The sequence below is a fragment of the Carettochelys insculpta genome, chromosome 9, assembly GCF_033958435.1.
Source record: "Carettochelys insculpta isolate YL-2023 chromosome 9, ASM3395843v1, whole genome shotgun sequence".
Classification (NCBI taxonomy): Eukaryota; Metazoa; Chordata; order Testudines; family Carettochelyidae; genus Carettochelys; species Carettochelys insculpta.
The window spans coordinates 43,988,646-44,012,819 of record NC_134145.1 but is presented as its reverse complement, the minus strand read 5'-3'; the positions used below and the strand labels follow the sequence as shown (position 1 = coordinate 44,012,819).

The 24,174-nt window shown below is 46.4% G+C and overlaps 1 protein-coding gene across 1 annotated transcript in view; it reads left to right on the top strand.

Moving 5' to 3' along the window:
• The first annotated feature begins 4,935 nt into the window (after positions 1 to 4,935).
• The window catches only part of FNDC7 (fibronectin type III domain containing 7), a 35,550-nt gene continuing 16,311 nt past the window's right edge, over positions 4,936 to 24,174 (top strand). The window contains exons 1-6 of the mRNA XM_075003293.1: positions 4,936 to 4,998; positions 5,511 to 5,529; positions 6,416 to 6,673; positions 18,971 to 19,225; positions 21,338 to 21,598; positions 22,367 to 22,624. Of these exons, the coding sequence (XP_074859394.1) occupies positions 4,936 to 4,998; positions 5,511 to 5,529; positions 6,416 to 6,673; positions 18,971 to 19,225; positions 21,338 to 21,598; positions 22,367 to 22,624 (1,114 nt within the window). The remainder of the gene's footprint in view (positions 4,999 to 5,510; positions 5,530 to 6,415; positions 6,674 to 18,970; positions 19,226 to 21,337; positions 21,599 to 22,366; positions 22,625 to 24,174) is intronic.

The following is a 24,174-nucleotide window of genomic DNA, read 5'->3' as shown; positions in this document are numbered from 1 at the left end:
GCAATTCCTATCTCGTTTACGTTCCCGCCTACGTCATCCCGCCCGCGCTCAAAGCCTTCCCGGCTGAGGCCGCCATTTGTCCGGGCGCTGCGCTCCCTGGCCGTGCGTATTTCAGAGGGTATTTTTATGTAGTTTTGTTAGTGCTGAATAGCAGGGTGATGGGCATATTAGGAATAGCGAAATCAAATAAAGGCTACGTCTACACGTGCACCCAACTTCGAAATAACTTATTTCGATGTTGCGACATCGAAATAGTCTATTTCGATGAATAACGTCTACACGTCCTCCAGGGCTGGCAACGTCGATGTTCAACTTCGACGTTGCTCAGCCCAACATCGAAATAGGCACAGCGAGGGAACGTCTACACGGCAAAGTAGCACACATCGAAATAAGGGAGCCAGGCACAGCTGCAGACAGGGTCACGGGGCGGACTCAACAGCAAGTCGCTCCCTTAAAGGGCCCCTCCCAGACACACTTTCATTAAACAGCCAACAACTAGTTGCAGACCCTGTATATGCAGCACGGACCCCCAGCTGCAGCAGCAGCAGCCAGAAGCCCTGGGCTAAGGGCTGCTGCCCACGGTGACCACAGAGCCCCGCAAGGGCTGGAGAGAGAGTATCTCTCAACCCCCCAGCTGATGGCCGCCATGGAGGACCCCGCTATTTCGATGTTGCGGGACGCGGATCGTCTACACGTCCCTACTTCGATGTTGAACGTCGAAGTAGGGCGCTATTCCCATCCGCTCATGGGGTTAGCGACTTCGACGTCTCGCCACCTAACGTCGATTTCAACTTCGAAATAGCGCCCAACACGTGTAGACGTGACGGGCGCTATTTCGAAGTTACTGCCGCTACTTCGAAGTAGCGTGCACGTGTAGACGCAGCTAAAGAGTTATAGATTCCGACAGAAGATTACCCTTACATCTTCTTTGCCACAGTGAAACATGAAAATTACAGGCAGACTTTTAACAGATTTTTAACAAATAAATGTGAACAAAACAGACAACAAAACAGACTTTTAACAGATAAATGTGTATCACAAACTGAAATAATAATGTGAAAACATAAGAAAACCCAAAGATGAACATCTGTCCTAACCACAGTAGAGACATTAAAACTGTGGCTAAGGATGATCCTGAGGCTACAACTGGCAGGTTACACCTCTGCCCTGAACAAAGAGGAGGGAGGAGCCGAGCTGGGTTTGAATCGGGGGTGGCAGTTAAAGGCTAGGGGAAGGGAGAGCTGGAAGGCAACCAGCCTGAGGAGGGGGAAAGCTACACCCCAGAGGGGCACCCCTCAGGGTCTTCTCCCCAGGACGGGTTGGAAGGACTGTCTCTGACTGCTGTACTGTCGCTTCTGAGAGAAACTGGGCATCTGTTGCCTAATAAACCTCCTGTCGTACCTGCTGAGTGAGTGAGAGTCACTCCTGCCAGCGGACGGGGTGCAGTGCAGGGGGACCCCTGAACCCCATCACAGCAGCATCTCATGGGGACGGGGATGGGGAACCTGCAGCAGAGGGGTGGGGGGACAAGGGCCACGGCTCGGGGCCCACACTAATGGCTGTCTCCACTCTTCTTCCCCGCCCTCCTGTGTTCCGCAGCTGCACCATCGGAAGGACCGGAGAGTGCCGGCGAGGCGTCAGTGGTCCCGGAAAGCCCTCCGGGGCCATCACTCCAGGCCAGCCCCTCGGCAGAGCAACAACCGGCCCCACGGCGGGGAAGACGGTGGACGCAGCACCACCAGCCGCCGGCGACGGACCCCCAGCTGCTGGCACTGCACCGTCGGCAGCTGGAGGTCGCCAAGCAGCGGCTGCGGGTGGAGGAACGCCGCCTCCACCTCCAGGAGCGGGCGCTGGCCTGGCGCCAGGAGGCATGGGGGGCCTACATGCGGACCCTCAACCGCATCATGGACTCCCTGGCCCCCCAGGCGGCGCCAGCCGCCGCAGCGCCCGTCCTGCCTGCTCCACCCGCTGCTCCAGCCGCTGCGCCGTCCGCCGTCACACCGCCACCGAGGGCCATTCCGCCGAGGGGGACCTGGGCCCAGCTGACACTCGCCGGCCATATCTCCCAGTCCGCCCAGCCCCCAGCCAGCCCCGGCCAGGGCTGCAGCTGAGGCGAGGATCCTGGCCGCCCACCCCCAGCGCTGGACTGTAGGGGCGTGGGGCCCAGGACGTGGCCTCCCCCTCCTCCTTTGTATATATTCCCCCCAGTTTATTGTTTTTTTCTTGTAAATAGTTTGTATTTGTGACCCATTACTTTGCTGATCCTTACCCCCCCCAAGTAAATAGTTCTCCCCTTCCTTGTCTTCCCCTTTCATGTTATCCCGATTTTTATAATGTATATATATTTATCAGTTTGATTTCCCCTGTACATAGTTTGTCTGGTTCAGAATATTTATAATAATAATAATAATAGTAGAAGAGTTGTAGTAAAGAAAATGTTTGAGTTGACAAACAACTATCTGCTTTTATTTTTACAAGAAAAGTGGGAGGGGGTGTGCTCTTGGGTGCTCTGTGGTGTGGGCGTAGGGGCAGGGAGTGTTGTGGAGGATGGGGAGGTGTAGTGGGGGGCCTGCCAGCATTCACCCCGCGGCCTCATCAAAGTGGGCCTGCGGGGCATCCCAGACCCGGGTCCCTTCGGGGTCCACCTGGCGACTGGGGGCAGCGGGTGGCTGCACATCGGCCCTGCCGGCCTCCACAGCCCAGACGTGAAAGAAGGCCTCCGTCTTGCTCTCCACCAGGTTGTGTAGGGCGCTGCACGCACCCACAATCTGGGGGATGTTGGTGGGGCCCGCATCAAGGCGGGTGAGGAGACACCTCCAGCGCCCTTTGAGGCGGCCAAATGTGCGCTCCACCACCTGGCGCACGTGGTTCAGGCGCTGGTTGAAGTGCTCCTGGCTGGCTGACAGATGGCCCGTGTACGGGTGCATGAGCCAGGGCCGGAGGGGGTATGCCGCATCTGCGATGATGCAGAGGGGCATGGTGGTGTCCCCCACAGAGATCTCCCGCTGGGGGATGTAGGTCCCCGCCTCCAGCCGGTGGCACAGGCCCGAGTTCCGGAATACCCGGGCGTCGTGGGTGCTGCCAGGCCAGCCCACATAAATGTCCAGGAAACAGCCCCGGCTGTCCACCAAGGCCTGGAGGACCACTGAGTGGTAGCCCTTCCTGTTTATGTAGCGTCCTCCACTGTGTTCCGGGGCACAGATGGGGATGTGGGTCCCATCCAGAGCCCCAAAGCAATTGGGGAAGCCCAGGGTGGCGAAGCCCGCGATGGCGGCATCCGGGTCCCCAAGCCTCACGAGCCTGTGGAGGAGCAGAGCGTTGATGGCGCGGATAACCTGCAGGGGAAGCACATGGGAGAGCACCAATGAGGGGTGTGCAGGGTGTGTGTGGCCCTCCCCTGCCAGGGCCCCCCTCCCCTCCCCTCCCCTGCCAGGGCTGCCTCCCCCCCCGCCCCCCGTGGGTCATCTTACCTCCATGAGGACAGCCCCGACGGCGGCCTTGCCAACGCCAAACTGCTGGCCCACGGATCGGTAGCTGTCTGGAGTGGCCAGCTTCCAGACAGCGATGCCGACCTGTTTCTCCACGCTTAGGGCACGCCGCATGGCGGTATCCTGGTGCCTGAGTGCGGGGGTGAGCCACTGGCATAGTTCTAGAAATGTCTGCTGGCTCATCTGAAAGTTCTGGAGCCAGCGGTCGTCGTCCCACTCTCCGAGCACCAGCCGCTCCCACCAGTCGGTGCTGGAGGGGTAGCTCCACAGCCAGCGGCGTGTGCAGCGGGGGGGTGGGGGTGGGGGTGCTGCAGGGTTGGGGGTTGAGTCCTCCTCCCCTGCAGGCAGCTCCTCCTCTGTGGCAAGGAGGTGCTCAGCTGCCTCCTGCATGGCATCGAGCAGGGCGAGCACTGCTCCTGCAGGGGCGGCTGGGTGGACCTCTGGCTGCTGCTGCTGCTGCTGGGGGTCCATGACTGCGTCGCTCGAGGTGTGCATGCCTATGGCTCTGCAGACCGCATGCTGTGCAGGCTGAGTGTGTCTGGGAGGGGCCCTTTAAGGGAGCGGCTAGCTGTTGCCCCAGATGCACTAGTCTGCCCTGTGACCCTGTCTGCAGCTGTTCCTGGCACCCTTATTTCGCTGTGTGCTACTTTGGCGTGTAGACGTTCCCTCGCAGCGCCTATTTCGATGTGGTGCTGCGCAACGTCGATGTTGAACGTCGACGTTGCCAGCCCTGGAGAACGTGTAGACGTTATTCATCGAAATAGCCTATTTCGATGTCTCTACATCGAAATAAGCTACTTCGATGTAGCGTTCACGTGTAGACATAGCTTGAGTCTGTTCTGGTATGGCTATGGTCTGAAGAAGTGGGTCTGTCCCACGAAAGCTCACCTAATAAATTATTTTTTTTTAGTCTTTAAAGTGCTATTTGACTTCTTTTTTGTTTTTATCCTGAAATAGTAACTCTGCATCTAGGAAATGTGCCTGGTATTTCAAAACATTTTTCAAAATCCCAGGCATGCTATTTTGGCATCCCTCTACCACCAGCTGTGGGAGAAGTAAGGGATGAATAGCCCAATATTAAATAAATAAACAGGATAAATAAATAAATAACTAGCCCAGTATTTTGAAATTTGGCAATTGCATATCTTATTTAGAGGTAAGGGCATAGTATAAGCATAACCTAACAGAGGAAATAACAGAACACAAGCTGTCTGTGACATTTCTCTGCATTTTCAGTTGAATGCAGTATATACTTAATTTCACTAAATATTCCTTGTAGCTATTTATGGGACAACCTGAACAGGTGGGAGGAGCTACAGGCAAATATTGCTTTCATTGTCTCAAAGAGTAGTCTCAAAACTGTAGTCAGGTGATTAGTGCTCTTTATGGGGTAACTGCTTGATCAGTTCCAGATGCAAAGTGTGGAATAAAAGTTTTGCTCAACAAGATGTGCAGTGGAAAAGGAAAATCTTTGATATTGGTTGGATTTATCCTCATCACTCTTGAAATGGTGAGTTCAGTTTTGTTCTCAAACACGTTTGCATTACTTTTTAATGGTAAAACCAAAAGCAACCCACATATCAAATGTTTATTCTGATTTTTTATGGATCATGTTTTTGGTGAAAATTTTCAGTTACTTTTTCCCAGACATATCCGACCCACAGGAGGAAAACTAAATTATTATATTTTTAGAACACGGTGTCATTCAAGTCTGTCAGCAACTGCAAACTTTCCCTCCGAATCAATGGCCAGATTCAGAGAGGATAATGAAATAGTAATGTGAGCTGCATATTTATGTTAAATTCCACTAGGAAGAGTTTTGTTGATTCACCCGACTATTCCATATACCTTTTTATGCTTAAAGAAACAGAACAAATAAGTAAAATTTTATGTAAGTAAGCTGTTTACAAAATTCAGTATTACAGAAGTCATTGTTATTACCGTTAATAATTGGATGTACTCCCTATTCCCAAAATAATTTTTTCAATTGGTGGTTATAATGTTCTGTATCTTTCTTTTCAGATTGTTTCAGCTAATCCAGGTAAAGTCTTAAAAATGTATTTTTACCAGTTTATTTTTAAATGGACGCTAAGAGAACATAGAAATCTCTGATTGCTGATCCATATTGATTTTTAAATATTAGTAAGCTTGCATACAAAAATTCATTCTTAGCTAAAATTAAATCAGACATAAAATGTAAAGAATATTTCTTTACATCAAATATTTTAAAAGCTTGTTTTTAAAAATAGTTACCTGTGCTACTATAGTTTTCAATAAACCTTCTAACACACTTTTTTACAATATTACATTTATCTAAGGCTATACTGAATTTGCACTGAACATTATCTTTTCACCCTGTACCCATTATCCGGTCTACATGGCTTATTCAGTGGTTGCATGATTTTTCATGATATTTTGCCCCTCTTAAAAATCACTGGGTAGCCATCTATATATGCCACCAAACTTTGGCTTCTTTTTATTAGCCTTCTATTTTTTAAGCCATAGGATATAGTTAAGTCACATTTTTCATCCTTTTTTCTGCAACAATGAGAGCTAAAAAAAGTTTTTTAAATTAAAGATGAAATTTTCAAGAATTCAGAAAACTTCAGTAACTCAGGATTTAGTAAAATAACAATTATTGTGAGATATACAATATTATCATGAAAGCTGATGATACTTAATACAGTGTATAATTAACAAGTGATCAAAAAGAGCAGACAAAATTATTTCCGTTATAGTTTAATGCAAAGTTTAATGTTCAGAAGAGATTATTTTGGGTAGGTTTCTTCAGTATCCTGAAAGGGACCTGATTTCCAAAGACATACTAAAAATCAGGCTACTTAAACATTTTAAAAAATCTTGTCCAAAGAGTTTGCCCAGTGGTGTTTCAGGTTTGAAAAACTAAAATTGGTGTGGTATTTTTGTAGGTTTCTCTGTATCTATATATAATGTGTCATCAAGAAACATTTATCTCAGATGGTCCAAGTTTTCAGGTGCCTTTTCCTACAGAGTCACGGCGACCCCCATGAAGACAGTAGGCTACTCTTTGTTGGCACAGTTCAATGATGTTCCTGCTGTAGGCATTCTTGCTTCACTAACTCCCAACACAGTCCATATTGTAAAAGTGGAAGCCATTGATAGGAATGGAATTATCCTGGCGGAAGCACAGACTATGCAGTTAACAGGTTAGTATGGGATGCATTGCTAAGCAAGATGTCCATTGATTTCAGTAGGGCAGAGATTTCACCCTCTATATTTTATTTTGCTTTCAGGCCTGAATCCTACACATACTGAAGTCCATGGATGTTTCCCCACTGATCGTCCCTTTCTTTCTGTCCCCATTCCCGCACCCCCGTGTGTGTGCATGCTTCTCTTGCATCAATGCTCACCTAATCGCAACTTTCAAAATCAGCTGCCTTGTTTTTAATTGAAGAACACAAAACTGAAGTCATTTAAATGTGAAAAACCGATGTTTGATTTCCATCTAGAACGTTATTCTTATTTAAGCGAGCCTTGAGCATTATAAAATAACCAAGACAACAGTATTCTCTCTTCCCTGTACCATAACTGATGTTTAATTTAAAAAAATCATTTGAAATTTCTTTTTAAAATATTTTAAACTGAAAAACTTTAGAAATACTCATTTCTTTTAAGCAAAATTTTCATCTTTTTGAGAAAATGACTAACATTAAATTCACGGTCTGAATGTTTAGAATATAATCTGTCCTTTTCCACTATCTAGTTACCTCAGTCATGGGAGAAAGAGCCTAATGTTTTAATGTTCTGTAATCTAGTTCTGAAGTTATATACTATGGATCTGCTTTTGTAAGCCCACTATGTACACGGCTCCTTTTTTACTTGAATAAGAATTCCCTAAGTGGAAGCCTTCCAGGATGGTCCCCAGTTAAGGGTGAAATACTTCTATCATTTCTCAGTCAAACTCCCATAGATTGAATTAAATTCTTATTTGCACTGTATTGTTTAAAAAATGTAAAAACACAGAAAGTAGTTTTTTGTAATTTTAAAAAATACTAGAAAGGGGGAAATGCCTGGCTAATGCTAAATGGAAAAATCTTTGGACCTAATACAATAGATTTGCTGTTCAGAAGTTCATGCTTGTGAAAAGATTACTCCTGGAATGCTTCCAAAGCCTCTGAACTCATGGGTTACTTGCCTTGAAACTGGTAGTTGTACAGCAAGGTGCATCCTTACATTCTGGATACTTTTTCATTTCACATGTAATGCAGTTGGCTCACTTGCATCAGTTTTGTGAGGTTTCCTGCTCTTTTTCGTCTTTTGCGGCTTTATAACATATTGAACTGGCTATATGTGTTTATTCAAGAATCTGTAGTACTGAACATTAGTTGGGAGAGTTATATCTTGGTACTTTTCTGACTGACATACATGACAATCAGTTTTCTGAATGGCTCTCAGTAAGGGCTGTTGGAAAAAAAGCTACTTTAGTTATTGTATTTGACATATAGTTCAGTCTGAAAATTTGTCACTGAAGTCACAGATTCACTGGCTTTCAGGGATCCCTCTGACTTCTGCTGCAGTCAGCCACTGCTGGGGTAGTCTCCAGCCCCCAGCAGCAGCAGGAATATAGGTGTGGGAGTGGACTCAGGACTGCAGGGGTGGAGCAGAAGTGTGGCTGAGGGCTCAGGGTAGTGCTTACCTTGTGAGGCTCCCGGGAAGCAGTAACATGTCCTTCCTCCAGCTCCTAGACTGAGGCATTGTCAGAGAACTCCAGGCCCTACCCATGTAGTGCCTATTAGCCACAATTCCCTTCTGTACTGTATCTGTGATTCATTCTCATTTTAGATTGTTTCATAGAAAACAAAGCTATTCTTTGTTGCTTGTAATACTCTCACTTGCCAGCTGATTGGCTACAGAGCAACGTGAGGAAGATGCACTTAGGCTACGTCTACACTAAAAGATAAATTCATATTTTTTAAAATCCATTTTGTAACGCTGGGCTTTATACATTTGAATTTGATTATCTTCATCTCCCCTCAAATTCCCCACAAAGTTAACTTATTGCTGCCACACTCTGTCCCCAAACATTGACTGTTGCAGCACTGCATTGTTGGAACCTATCCCACAGTTCCTTCAGACCTGTAGCATTCTGGGTATTTTCACTGGTGCAGTATGGGAAAAAATGCGTCCCAAGTGGTTGTGGGTATGTGATGTCACCTTTCCAGATTGCATTGTGTTGCCCTCATTCCATTCCCATTGGAAGGAAATGACCATTTTTCCAGAAGAAAAGAAGGAAAAGTAGGGAATCACAATGGGTATGTGCTCTGGGATCACCCAGATGACTATGGCATGCAAACTGGTCCCTCAGGTGCTTTTCCTCCCCTTGAAACCACAGTATGGCATGAAAGAAACCAAGATTATGAAGAAAGTGTCACCAAAGATCAAGAAATTAACTATCTCTTGCTTTTATAACTGAACTATTAAAAAATTTTACAAAAAGCACCAGGTGCCTGAGTCTTCGCAACTGGCCCTTCAGCCACTGTGGTTCCTTCCACCACACACACTTGATTATAGAAACGTGATCCCTGAAAATAATACAGGAACAATGCAAAGCTTGAAGGAAGAGCAGGATAGGAAAGGTTATGAAAAAAGACATTCTTCTTCGAGTGGTCCCCATGGGTGCTCCACAGTAGGTGTCAGGCTTGCCCTGGCGCCACAGATCGGAAAATTTCCAGCAGTCTCTGTTGGGTCACGCATGCGCCGATGCCCGTCGGTCCTTCGTGTGCTTACGGTCACGTGTGCGATCCGGTACCCGCCAGTTCCTGATCAACTGCCAATGGCTGCAGACAGAATCCACTCCGGTTCCAACGCCTGAGACAGATAAACTCTGTTTTACTTATTGTTAATAGTTATAGCTTGTTAATTAGTTATTATACTTGTTTTAGGTTAGCGTGTATATAGTTTTAAAAGGAAAAGGGAGCGAGAAAAAGGACGGAGGCGGCCGCCTCCGACCGGTCCGCTATCTGAAAGCCTCGAACGTTATCTGTTGACTGTTAATTGTTATCTGTTGCCGGATTGATTGACTGCTAAGTGCCCTGTTAGCACTTAAAGACTTTAAAGACTTTAAAGTTTAAACAATGTCCTCACCGGGTTTTAAGAAGTGTGAATCATGCCAGGAGGCCATGCCTGCCTCAGATGGACATAGTAAATGTATTCGGTGCCTCGGGGAAGCCCATGTCCCCCAGAAGTGCCCTCATTGCTCTAAGCTTACAGCCAGAGCACAAAAGGACAGGGAAATGAGGCTCAAAATGTTCCTGTTCGACAAGGCCCTCCAGCCTGGGACATCGGAAAAGCCCCATAAGGAGGGCTCTTCAGGCTCGCACAAGAGGAAGGCGGCTTCTCTGACCTCCTCTGTGCAGAAGAAGAAAAAGCTTTCACCAACTTGATCCCTGCCAGTTACCTCTATGAGCGGGATGAGCGGAACACGGGGCCCGGGCCCGCTGGCCTCTCATGGGCCTCGTCCACACATGCACGCTACTTCGAAGTAGCGGTGCCAACTTCCAAATAGCGCCCGTCACGGCTACACGTGTGGGGCGCTATTTCGAAGTTGAAATCGACGTTAGGCAGCGAGACGTCGAAGTCACTAACCCCATAAGGGGATGGGAATAGCGCCCTACTTCGAAGTTGAACATCGAAGTAGGGCACGTGTAGACGATCCACGTCCCACAACATCGAAATAGCGGGGTCCGCCATGGCAGCCATCAGCTGAGGGGTTGAGAGACGCTCTCTCTCTCCAGCCCCTGCGGGGCTCTATGGTCACTGTGTGCAGCAGCCCTTAGCCCAGGGCTTCTGGTTGCTGCTGCGGCAGCTGGGGATCCATGCTGCATGCACAGGGTCTGCAACCAGTTGTCGGCTCTGTGGATCTTGTGTTGTTTAGTGCAACTGTGTCTGGGAGGGGCCCTTTAAGGGAGTGGCTTGCTGTTGAGTCCGCCCTGTGACCCTGTCTGCAGCTGTTCCTGGCACCCTTATTTCGATGTGTGCTACTTTGGCGTGTAGACGTTCCCTCGCAGTGCCTATTTCGATGTGGTGCTGCCCAACGTCGAAGTTGAACGTCGACATTGCCAGCCCTGAGGACGTGTAGACGTTATTCATTGAAATAGACTATTTCGATGTAGTGTGCACGTGTAGACGTAGCCATGGTGGGAAGGCCGCGGCGCATGTGCCCATGCAGGGGCCTCCTGTTGTTAGGGAGGCGGCACCGAGGGCTCTGCAGGCACCGGAAAGGTCAGCAGCGGCTTCTGTGGCACCAAGCCTTGTGGCACCGACGGCACTGGAGCGAGAGCACCCGGCACAGGGCCCAACGGTGCCGGAGGAGACTACCCGAGCGGCACCGAGGGCAGCGGCACCGAGCGCGGCACCGAGAGCAACAGAACCGAGCACTGCACCAACTAAGGTGCCGAGCCCCCCGGCGGCGATAAGAACACCTGCGGTGCCCGAATGGGGAAAAGCGAAGGCTAAGACCCGGCACCGCAGCCCTTCCCCAGAGATCATTGTGCTGCCATTATCACTTCGCTCTCCCCCAGAGATTCAGCGGGCAGCATCTCCAACAGCCTGCCACAGGCTTCCATCTCCATTCCTTCAACTGCCATCTCCTGGGTTCAGATATTTTTCACCAACTTCAAGCAGGGATCCCTATGAATACTATCACAGGGGATCCCCGCCTATGTCGGTGTCATCTCGACGGTCACGTCCTTCTACACATCACGTCTACACTTTCAGGTTGTGGGCAAGGGCCCGGTGATGGTGACCGGGCCCTTGCCCTTGTTGTTATGGCCGTCCTTACCATACGGGACATCGGCACAGGAGATCTGGGTCTCGGGGTAGATCCCCGTCAACACCTCGTCGACATCACAGCACACAGTCTCACCCTGGGGGAACACCACAAGTTTCCCAGTCAGAGAGTGGTTCAAAGGATCTGGAACCCCACCTGGAAACCTTCAAAGTACAAACATGTGAACAGAGTCAGGAACCTGAGGACTTAGAGGAGATGTATCACAGCGATGCCTCCTCGTCCTCCCCAGATGAAGCAGTTGTTCCTGGACATATCTCTCCCCTGGATGACCTAAAGCAGTTTCAAGAGCTGTTCAAAAGGGTGGCACCATTACAAGACATTCAAGTGGCGGAGGTGCAGGAGAAACACCATAAGCTCCTCAAAAATCTCAGACCTCCAGCTTCATGTAAGATAGCCATCCCATTGGATGAAGTGATTATGGAGTCAGCCACCAACATATGGCAGACTCCAGCCTCCATCCCTCCTATGAACAAGAGGGCGGATAAGAAGTATTTTGTCCCTGCCAAGGGCATGGAATTTCTGTTCAGTCACCCACAGCCTAATTCACTGGTGGTTGAATCCTCGCAACACAGAGCCAAAACGTCCCAATATAAATCCGGGGGATCAGACAAGGACATAAAGAAATTAGACCTCCTCGGCAGAAAGGTTTACTCATCATCTACCTTACTGCTACTAATGGCGAATTACGCCGCTCATTTGTCGAACCACAATTTCGACAACTATTCTAAACTCACCTCACTCATGGACTTCCTTCCAGAGGATAAAAAGCCGGTCCTCAAAGCAATTGTCCAAGAAGGCTACTCAGCTTCACGAGCAGGAGTCCAGATTGCCTTCGACATAGCGGACACAGCGGCTCGTTCCGCAGCCACTGTGGTGGTAATGCACAGGGAATCGTGGCTCCAGACATCCAGAATTCCCAAGGATCTGCAAGTAAAAATCGCAGATCTTCCTTTTGATAGGCAGAAGTTATTTGTGGAATCAACTGACTCAGTTCTACACTCCAGTAAGGACTCAAGAGCTACACTTAGGACCCTGGGTATATACACCCCGCCGTACAGGAGGAAGAAGTTTTACCCTCAGCAACGGCGTTACACTTATCAACCACAGCGGACTCAGTATCAATGGGGGTATGATCGGGGCACCAACAACAGCCACAGCAGTACAAGGCCCCTAGATGTTGGCCCCAGCAGGGCCGCACCCCCTCCGGACAAAACATAAGACAGCAGGTTTGACAGGTACATCGGGGACTGCAAAACCAAGACCGTCTCTCAGTGCCAATCTCAATATATGTTTCACCATCAACTCAAGCCATTCTGCTCTCAATGGCAAAGCATCACCACAGACAGATGGGTATTGGAGATTATAGCCACGGGGTACACAATCCCTTTTCAATCATTGCCACCACCAAACCCTCCCACCAGGCCCCTTTTCAAGGATCCCTCTCACCACACAAAGTTAAAACAGGAAGCAGACCATCTCTTGTTCATAGGGGCAGTGGAGAGAGTACCAGAACAGTTCCAGGGCAAAGGCTTCTACTCCCGGTACTTCCTGACAGAGAAGACGACAGGAGGTTGGAGGCCAATCCTGGATTTACGGGCCCTCAAACAGTATTTGCGCAAACAGCGCTTCAAAATGACTACCATTGCTTCCATAATCACGGCACTGGACGATGGAGACTGGTTTGCAGCCCTCGAGTTACAGGACACGTATTTCCATATAACAATTCATCCAGCGCACAGATGTTTCCTCCAGTTCACAGTAGGCAGAGAACATTTCCAGTACAGAGTCCTTCCATTCAGTCTCTCAGCACCCAGAGTTTTCACCAAAACCCCGGCGGTCGTATCAGCATATCTACCCAGACAAGACATCTTCATTATTCCATATCTGGACGACTGTCTGCTGGAAGGAACTTCCAAAGCAGAGGTCTTACGAATGATACACATTACCACAAACACATTTACCTCACTGGGCCTCATCATCAACCTCGCAAAGTCAAAAACCGAGCCCACGCAAAATATAGAATTTATAGGGGCCCGAATAGACTCTGCTACATCAGGGGTATACCTGCCCGATGCCCATTTTCACGCCATCAAATCCCTGGTACAAATAATAACGTACAGCCCCACTGTTCCAATCCTAACATGTCTACAGCTGTTGGGGTACATGGCGACCACCACATTTGTGGTACAAAACGCCAGACTGCACATGTGAGGCTTGCAGCATTGGTTGGTGAGTGTGTACAAACCAACAGCCCATACCATTCACAGGATGGTGTCACCCACAATGGAGGTGCAAAGGTCACTGGCATGGTGGGCAGACCCCAAGAACCTACTAGTAGGGGTGCCTTTCTGCCAACCACAAATTAGCATTTTTCTCACAACAGATGCATCCCATATGGGATGCAGAGCGCACATGGGCAACAAAGTCACTCAAGGTTTATGGTCCCCCGTGGAGAAGACACTGCATATAAACATACTAGAGCTCAGAGCAGTGTTCAATGCGTGCAGGCGTTTTCGAAATTACCTGCACGGAAAAGTAGTCGGGATAAATACCGACAACACCTCCACCATGTTTTATATAAACCGACAAGGAGGGGCCAGATCTCGTGCACTCTGTGCGGAGGCAGTCCGGTTGTGGAACTAGTGTATTGCCAACAATATAACCCTAAGAGCTTCATACTTGCCGGGTGTCCACAACGTAAAGGCGGACCAACTCAGCAGACACTTTGCGCCCACGCATGAGTGGCAGATCCGTTCTGACCTGTTCCGACGAGTGTTTCACAAATGGGGGTTTCCCCAAATCGATTTGTTCGCCACTCACAACAACAAGAAATGTCCCCGGTACTGCTCCAGAGCAGGCATAGGACAGGGATCCTTGGGGGACACCTTCATGATCCCATGGAAGGGCCCTCTACTCTATGCATTCCCTCCCACAACACTCATACACAAGGTTTTGGAGAAACCCAAAAGGGAGAGAGCACACATGATACTCATAGTCCCACCCTGGGATTGACAACAATGGTTCCCGCTGCTGCTGCGCATGGCACATCGGCGGCCGTTTCCCCTACCGGCAGTACCGGACCTTCTCACACAGGCTCGGGGGTCAATACTGCATCCACACCCGCAGGGACTCCGCCTACAGGCATGGTTAATCCATGGCTCAGCGCCCTAGAGAGCACATGTTCGGAGGGAGTGAAGCAAGTCCTGGAGTGTAGTCGGAGGACTTCCACCAGAAGCACTTATGAGCACAAGTGGACACAATTTACCTCCTGGTACTCTTCCAAGCAGTTGACACCTCTGGACGCCCCTATAACTACAATTCTGGACTACCTGCTGGAACTCAAACGAGAGGGGCTCTCTCTATCCTCGATAAAGATTCATCTCATGGCTATATCAGCTTTTCGACACGAAGAGGAAGGGTCAACCATATTTGCCCATCCTGTTGTCACGCGTTTTCTAAAGGGGTTGGCAAATCTGTATCCCCCTCGGAAACCGATACCGCCGTCATGGAGTTTGGACTTGGTCCTCCACACACTGTCGGGACCACCCTTTGAACCATTGGCCATGGTCCCCCTCCGGTTACTTACCATGAAGACAACCTTCCTTCTTGCGATTACGTCAGCCCGTTGGGTGAGCGAGCTTGCAGCAATAATGGCCACACCGCCCTGCACAGTGGTCTCAAAGGAAGCAGTGGTCTTATGATTGCATCCAGCCTTTGTTCCAAAGGTCTCTTCAGAGTTCTACATTAACGAACCAATAGTATTACCCTCGTTTTATCCTAAGCCTCACAACTCCAGTAAGGAGGCATGGCTGCACTTATTAGATGCGAGAAGGGTGTTGGCCTTTTACATAGATAGGACTAAGCCTTTCCGGAAAACAGACAGACTCCTGGTGTCCCTTGCTCCCAGGTCAAAAGGGGAAGGCCTATCTTCACAGAGGATTTCAAACCACATCGTATCCTGCATAAGATTGTGCTACGAGCTTCGCAAGACTCCTCTGCCGGTTCCACCCAGGGCTCACTCCACTAGAGCGATGGCGTCGTCGACGGCCTTCTTCAAGGGAATCGCGCTGAGAGACATCTGCAGAGCGGCGACTTGGTCATCCTACGACACCTTTGCCAAGCACTATGCCATGCACCGGGTGTTTGATGAGGATACACGCCTGTCGACAGCAGTCCTTTCAAGGGCAAGCTGCACATAAATCGGGTACCCACCTCCTTTTTTGGGGTCACTGCTGGGTAATCACCTACTGTGGAGCACCCAGGGGGACCACTCGAAGAAGAAAGAGAAGTTACTCACCTGTATAGTAACAATGGTTCTTCGAGATGTGTCCCCGTGGGTGCTCCACTACCCACGCATTCCTCCCCACTTCAGAGCTCTGTTTCGTGTTTTTCAGAGGCATCCGGAGCAGTTGATCAGGAACTGGCAGGGACCGGATCATGCATGTGACCGTAAGCGCGAGAAGGACCGACGCGCATCGGCGCAAGCACGACCCGATGGAGACTGCTGGAAATTTTCTGATCTGCGGCGCCGGGGCGAGCCCAACACCTACTATGGAGCACCCACAGGGACACATCTCGAAGAACCGTTGTTACTACACAGGTGAGTAACTTCTCTTTATGCGTGGCAGGGTTTTTGACTTACCAGTTCATTACGTAGAGGTGTGCCACACGGGATGGGGATTGCCAAATTTACACACACATGAATGACTCTGTGCCCTGGGATCACTCAGGAGTCTGTGTCATCTCAACTGGCCCTCCAGCCACTTCCCTCTATCTTAAGGAAGCCACTTGATAAGGAATTCATCAAAAGAAATGAAGACTGGAAAAAAATCAACAAAGATCACCAAATTAGCTGACATCTCTTGCTTTTGTAACTGAATTCTCAAAGATTTTACAAAAACCAGCAGGTGTCTGAGTCTTCTCAACTGGCCCTCCAGACACTGTCCCCGCTCCCATGATTCCAGAAATATCTCTGAAAATATTACAGGAACAATGCAAAGCTTGAAGAAAGAGAAGGATAGGGAAGGTTAGGAAAAAAGACATTTTTGATGCAGGGTTTTTGGCTTCCCACTTGACTACACAGAGGTGCCCAACATTGGGGATCTAGCTCCCCCATCAGCTTACGGGCGTGTGGGTTTTTAGGTTGAAGGGACAGTTGACATGGTCCCTTCAGTTTTGCTCAGGTGTGGGGAGCCAAGTCCCCAAAAATCTTTGCCACCAGGGGTAGACTTCCCCCTGGCAACAGCAAGCCCCTGAAACCTTTGCTACAGGGGAGATTTCCCCCCAGCGGCAGCAAGTCACCGAAAATCTTTGCCACTGGGAGTAGACTTCCCCCAGTGACAGGAAGCCCCTAAAATCTTTGCTGTGGAGGGACACTTCAACCCAGGCAACAGCAAGCCCCCCCGGAAATCTTTTCCGCCCTTCGAGCCCTCACCAAACGCAAGCCAGGACATGGTGCTGCCTGGCAGCATGATCTTCAATGAACAGCAAGTATGTCCTTTCATTGGGTCAGGGGCTAGCCACATAATGTGGTTGGGTGTAGGAAAGATCCTGACTGCATAGTGCCTGTGGGAGCGAGGGGGGCTGCCCCTGTTCAATTGTAAACTACAGAAAAGAAGTTTCTTGGCCTCTCATACAAGCATGACTCCCACAATCTAGCTGCCACATGGTGCGGTGGGGCAGGGGCTGGCACCAGTGATAAAAAAAATCCAAGTGCTCAGCTTACAGAACCATGAACATATTGGGGCTATCTCTAATGTGTAGATGCGCTCACTGTGCTGTTAGCAACAAAAGAAAGATGCTTCTCAGCCTCTCTTACAATCACAATCCCACAGGCTAGCTGTTACGGGCTTTCTGTTGCTGAATTCAACTTCGCAGGCTTTCTGTTACCTAATTCCTGCGCACCTGGAGAGCAGCAGAGATGGAAGTGGCCCGCACGGACAACTGTGGAGCATTGTGGACTACATACAGGACACCTCTGGAGGCTAATTATGTCTGTCAAAAGATGTTGCATTTCCACACTAGCCTTAATTTGAACTTTTAAGTCTGAACTTGATGTTACGTAGAGTTGCTTCTCACGGTGTTATAATATTGACATTAGCACTGCCTAAAATCAGCCTATTGGTATTTACAGTGATGATGGTGACATTGTAAAACCGAGCTAACCACCTTAAATTCGACTTTATCATGTAGCGTAGACATAACCTTAGATTATCTAATGTGACCATGATCAAAATCTTGGTATAATCATTAGTAAATCTCAAGATGACAAAAACATATTCATTATAAGTTAAATAATGATCTAGAACAGCGTTTCCCAACTTTTTTGAGACTGCAACCCATTTTGACAGTTCAGGAGGACTTTGTGACCCAAGGCAATTCAAAACTGGGGGGAAGGTTCTCCCTGGGAAAAAAAAATTATAAATCTTGATTCCCCACCCCTGAGGCTTAAACCCCTTGCAGCCTCAAACTGCCCCCCTTCCCCTCAAGCTTAAACCTCTCGCATTCCCAAAATACCCCCCATCTACCTCACACAAGTGCCGCTCCTGCCCCCTGCTGCTCCTCCACGCAGTCCCCCCCAGCCCTCCTACTTGCTTCTTCCACCTGCAGCATGGGCAGTTTGCTGTCCAGCCTCACTGAAATGGGACTCAGTTTAATTGGTGTAATGGCCCGATCTCTCCTGCTGGCTTTAAACCAATTAAATGGAGTTCAATTTAAGCACAGCTGCCCTGTTGGCAACCCTTGGAAAATCTAATGGTGACCCATGTTTGGGTGAATCTCTAATCTTGTCTTGTGTGTACTGTTACTATGTATTTAAACTTGTTTAAAACTTGCAGTAACAGCCCATTTTACAGCAGTAAGTAACAGTTCTTATTGGAAAGCCTGCAGAAGGATTTGTGTCCCCAAAGGTACAGAATAGCTTAGTATCCTCTCTTCCTCAATTTAGTAGGGGGAAGGGAGCTGTAATATTCTGTGGGGGAAGGGAGCTGTAATATTCTGATGACTGAAGCCACGCTGGAACAAATTTACTCTTGATGCTACTCTAATGAAGTCAAGGATGAAATTGCACCATTTTTTACAGCCATTTAAACATTTGTTTTTCCAGCAGCTGCTCATTAGACACATGATGGATTACATTAGATTAGATATAATAAAGTAGATGTAGCTCAGAGTTAGGGAGACAGAAACCCAGCTGCACCACTCATTAAGGTACAGAGAGGAATGACAAATTTGCAAAACAGGGATTACCCAAGAAACTATAGAAAGCAATCCTTCTCGAAAGTCAAACCAACTGAATTGGTTAATGTATGACCATTCCCTTTGAAGAACAAGCTGAGGGCATGTATAAATTGCATATAGTGCCAACTATATGCACTTTTTCATTGCTGACTGCCCAGTGGACACTGAATAACTGAATAACTGCCCAGTGGACACTTATTTTGTTTCATGGCATAAATAAAACTGATTATATTTTATGCAGTCTAAATATGCTATTTGATTTAGAGAAGTAAAATTGGAAGTATCAAAGAAATTATATCCCACTTGTCCTGACCATCTCCTACAAAATGCTCTGTGTGCTCAGTACCTCATACAAGCAGGTCCTTCTATTTGAACATGATTAGGGATTTTTAATGTATCATAATTTTATTTTTAGCTCCAGAGATCCCTGTTATAGACCAAGCTTATTCAAAACTGAGCAACAGTATCACTGTGGAATGGACAGCTGTTCCTGGGGCTACCAGTTACCTACTGACTGCACAGGATGGAGAATCTGTCATTGAAACTATAGTGATTAATTCTCCAGGCACAGTGAAAGGATTGAAGGCTGCTACACTGTATAAAATCACCATCAGATCTATAAACTCTGGAGGAAGAAGCTTCCCTTCACCTTCAAAGAAGGCAAAGACAGGTAGCTTTTTATATAGCAACTATCATATTACTACCATACATAACATACATGGCTTATGGAATTTTCTAACTATCTTTTAAAATTCCAGTATAGAGAGGTAAAACCAGCTCACACAGTTACTGGCGATGAATTAGTACAATATTGTAATTTTTTTTTATATTGAACATATCACCATTGTGGTGTTCAGCACTATATAGGTATATATAGATATAGATGTAGTAGCCTCCTGACCAGTACATAGGACAGGATTTCTGAATTGAGTTCTCAGTTCTGCTTTTGCACTTAACTTCTCGATGCGTTCATTTCTCTTCTGTACAAATGTGGAGAATGACATGAAGATTTAGTGTTTTCACATACTTTGCCATCCTTTGGTGGAAGGTGCTATATAACTGAAAAGCAGACATAGGCCCATGCATGTAGTAGCAATACCCAGTTGTTATACTACTCTGCCGTAAGATATATTGTATTTATCATTCACATTTGACCAGTTCTCAAAATTTGGCTGTGTCAGTATAAGCAGTATTTGGACCTGGACCAATGACAAAATCTGTCTAATGTCTCATCAAGACTAGAAATGGGAGCTTTATCTATTCAGAAAAGAGAGATTCCCACTCTGCCTTTGAGGCACAGCATTCAGAGATTGGGCCTTAAAGTCAGGACATTTTTATGAATAAGTTATGCTGAGTGAATTTTATAGATTTCTGAAATGCATTAGCTATAATTTTTCTCTAAGGCCTGGACAGTTGCCCTGGAGAGTCTAGCTTCATAGAGAGAAGAATATAAAAACAGTATCAATAAAAATAATGTAAAACTTTGGCCATGTCTACACTAGCACAAACCTTCAAAATGGCCATGCAAATGGCCATTTTGAAGATTACTGATGAGACACTGAAATGCATATTCAGCACCTCATTAGCATGCCGCCAGCCACAGTTCTTCAAAATTTCTGCATTTTGCTCCCATCCAACTTGTCCAGATGGGGGTCCTTTTTGAAAGAACCTTGCCAACTTCAAAATCCCCTTCGAAATCCTTGAAATTCAACTTCAAAATCAGCAGATAGGAATACGGGCATTTTTAAGTTGGCGGGGTCCTTTCAAAGAGGACCCCCATCTGGACGAGCTGCATGGGAGCAAAACGCAGCAATTTGGAAGAGCCATGGCTGGCATGGCCATTTTGAAGATTTGTGCTAGCATAGACACGGCCAAAGAGCTTTAAATTATTTTTATTGGTACTGTTTTTATATTCTTCTCGCTATGAAGCTAGACTCTCCAGGCCAACTGTCCAGGCCTTAGAGAAAAATTATAGCTAATGCATTTCAGAAATCTATAAATCTCTAAATCTATAAACCTTCTGATAGGAATAACGGGATTTCGAAGTTGGCGGGGTCCTTTCAAAAAGGACCCCCATCTGGACAAGCCTCGTGGGAGCAAAATGCGGCAATTTTGAAAACCGATGGCCAGCAACATGCTAACGAGGCGCTGAATATGCATTTCAGCACCTCATTAGTAATCTTCGAAATGGCCATTTTGAAGATTTGTGCTAGTGTATACGTAGCCTTTATGACATATATATTAGGCAGATAGAGAAAACATGATGGGTGGCATGGTATAAAAAAATATTGGAATGCATTTAGGGTGACCTGCATAACTTGCATAAGTAATATAGCTGTCCAAACCAATGTCAATATAATCTGTATCTGTACTTCTTTATATATTGTTTAGCTCATCAGTGTAAACTTGTGCTTTTACTTTTTAGTGGAAGACAGACACTAGCATTCTTAATGGTTGGAAGGGATGGGAGAGCAACTGAAAGGAGGGTAACTGGCCTCACACAGTACTTTTAGTTACTTTTCCTGCTGCACTCCTCCATTTTTCACCGTTTGGTGTACCAGTCACTTTCACTGTGCAAGTCTACTAAATAGTTAATAAGTGCAAAATATGATGACTTTACCGCTTCATTCTCTGGTCAACTTATGCTGCTATTTACAATCACCACAGACACTTCCATGAAAGTTAATTCTGTTTACCCTATGCTGAATTTGGCTTTTTCAACTTTTAGACAGTTATATATTAATGGAAATCCTGAAAGTTAATGTATATTTGTATTTAACAGTCTTGGCTGCGCCAGTCCTGTCTGTAAGTTCTCCAACCTATAACACCATAGTGGTGAGCTGGGAAGCTGTATATATGGCAGTTGGATTCTCTGTGTCCATCATGAGATCAGATGGTTTAGGCTCTATGATGAAAGAGAACACCACCCAAACCTTTTTGATGTTTACCAGTCTAGATCCAGGAACTCTGTATACAATCAAGGCATATGCCTGGAATGTTAATGGAATACCAGGAGATGATTTTACATACAACCAAATAACAAGTAAGAACTGTTTTCTCTTCTCAAACCACAATTAATATAACAATTATAATTTAAAATACTCATAGTAGTATGTGTGTTTCTGGCAAGACATATTGTCCCAATGGAGCTATGACAATTTATGCCAGTTCCGTGCTCAGGAAAGTTATAGGTTATGAGTAAAATTACACAGCTATATATTTTAGATAGATTTACCATTGACTTCAACTTAAGTTTTGCCTGAGCAAGAAATGAGTAAAGGAGCTTAAGATATGTTCATTAATATTTATATAAATATTAAAATTTCAACAGAAATTTTTGTGTCAAACCAAAATCAGAGTAATTGCTTGAAAAGTTCTGTGTAACTGTAAAAGGTGTAAAAAGATGCCTGGAATCTAAACCACAAAAGTTACACTTGTATGTTATGTTTCCCAAAATTACAGGATGTTTGGATTCGGGGCCCTCGTTGAGGATTATCCCAGATACTAGGCCAGTTTCTACACTATAGCCTGGATCAATGATCTGACATCGATCCACCAGCAGTCAATTTAGCCTGTGTAATTAAGACCCCCCCCGCCAGGGCGACTGCGGTTGACCTGTCTACTCTATCCCAGACGAGGAAAGTAAGGGAAGTTGACAGGAGAGTTTCTTCTGTCAGCCCCAACCAGTGTAGATCCCTTGATAATGCAACCTATATTATTCATGTAGCTGAAGATTTGTAGCATAGATGGACTTTCTGCTGTAGTATAAATGTCATGTAAGTATATTTACAGTTGCTTCTAACTAATGTAGGTCCTGGTGCACCATCAGATGTTCAAGTTGCTTTTGATAGTGGACTTTTGAGTGCCACTATTTCTTGGATGCCGACAGACGGGACTCTAAATTACAGTGTGACAGCCGCCAGTGGACCCTCCAAACTGAACTGTAGCACATCTTCCACTTCCTGCACTTTGGCTTCACTCCAGTGTGGATCTGAGTACTCTTTTTATGTTGTGGCAAATAATGATGCTGGATCCAGTAAACCTACAGATTCAGTGAGTTTAAAAACTGGTATGTGAGTGATACTGACCCTTCTCTGACTCATAATGTTATTTCTTTTTTGCCATAAAATGAGAGAAGAAAGCTGAACTTGCCTAAATTGTACTAAACAGATTGAAGGGAAAATTACTATACCAAAGTTATTTTGAATAACTTTGCTAGCATCTACATAATGCAGCCACTATTTTGAAATAACTTCAAAATAGTGGTTGGCACATTTCAAATAGGTAAACGTCATTCCACGAGGAATAGTGATTATTTCAACCTATTTCAAAATAGGGACTGTGTAGAGAGGGAATAGAGCCTATTTTGAAATAAGCCATAGTTTGTCCAATGGCTCTATTTCGAAATAAGCTGTATTTTGAAATAACTGCTGTGTAAACATACCCTTAATTAATATAGTCATTTCCCCTGAAGCTGTTTAGACATATCCTAAGATATTTCAGAACATTTAAATACTATTTGGCTATATCTACACTTGCCACCTTCTTCGAAGCGGGCATGGTAATCAGGCTGATGGCAGATTATTAATAAGTGCTGTGATGCATATGCAGCACTTCATTAGGCTAATTCTCCCCTGCGGCAACTTCCAAGTGTCAGACTTCAAAGTGCCAGCATGCCATATAATTCCCCAAAATTCTTAGTCCCTGCCATTCTCTCTTGGGGGTTGGTTTCAAGTCCGTCGGTGAAGGGTCTATTATAGCCACCTTCACCATTACCTCCCTCCTGCAGAATTTCCACTTTCAAGGCCATTTGTTAGGACCTGTACTACCAAAAGCTATCAAGACCCTGGGTAAACTTGAACCATCACTCATGGGGAGGTAGTATAAGGATGAGGCCAAGGCTCTGACCAGGAGACCAATAAGGAATTTTACAGGCCTCCTTCTAAGGTTCCCACTTAATGCCCATCTCTCAGAGCTGATCTAGTAGATAAAATATGGCACACCAGATGCTGAAACAAAAGATCTTTATTAGGAGAAAGGAACAAAAAATGGACAAGGAACCAAGGTAGGGAGGAAAGGGAAGGGAGGGTGCAAATGAATGGTTGAAGAGAGTCTATTCTGATATTTTTGTTGTACTTCACATATGAAGTTTCACAGTTGCCTTCTGACTCCAGTGCTCACTTCATTTTTTTCCTTTGGATTTATTTGAGAATGGCATATTTAGTTGACAGATACAGCAGGCCTGATTGTCCTCTCACACCAGTGAAAATCAGAAGCAACTCCAATAATGTCAATAGAGTTAAACCAGTCTAAAACTGGTTGAAGAGGAGAATATGCCCAATGTAAGTAGTTGGTGTGCAGGCCTCCTCATACTGAGTGAGACAGGATAATCTTGTGTTTCAGGCACAGAGCTATAAGTCTGGAGATCTGTATTCTGTTTCTGCCACAGCCTCACTCTGCAATCCTGGGAAAATCATTTAACCTGTATATGTTTCAGTTTATAAGGGTGCCACCTTCCCATAATTGGCTGCACAGACTTTGTAAGATTTATTTTGGCTGTATGAGAAAAATTATTTGAAATTCTTCAAAAGTATGCTGTAAAATGCAAAACATTATGAA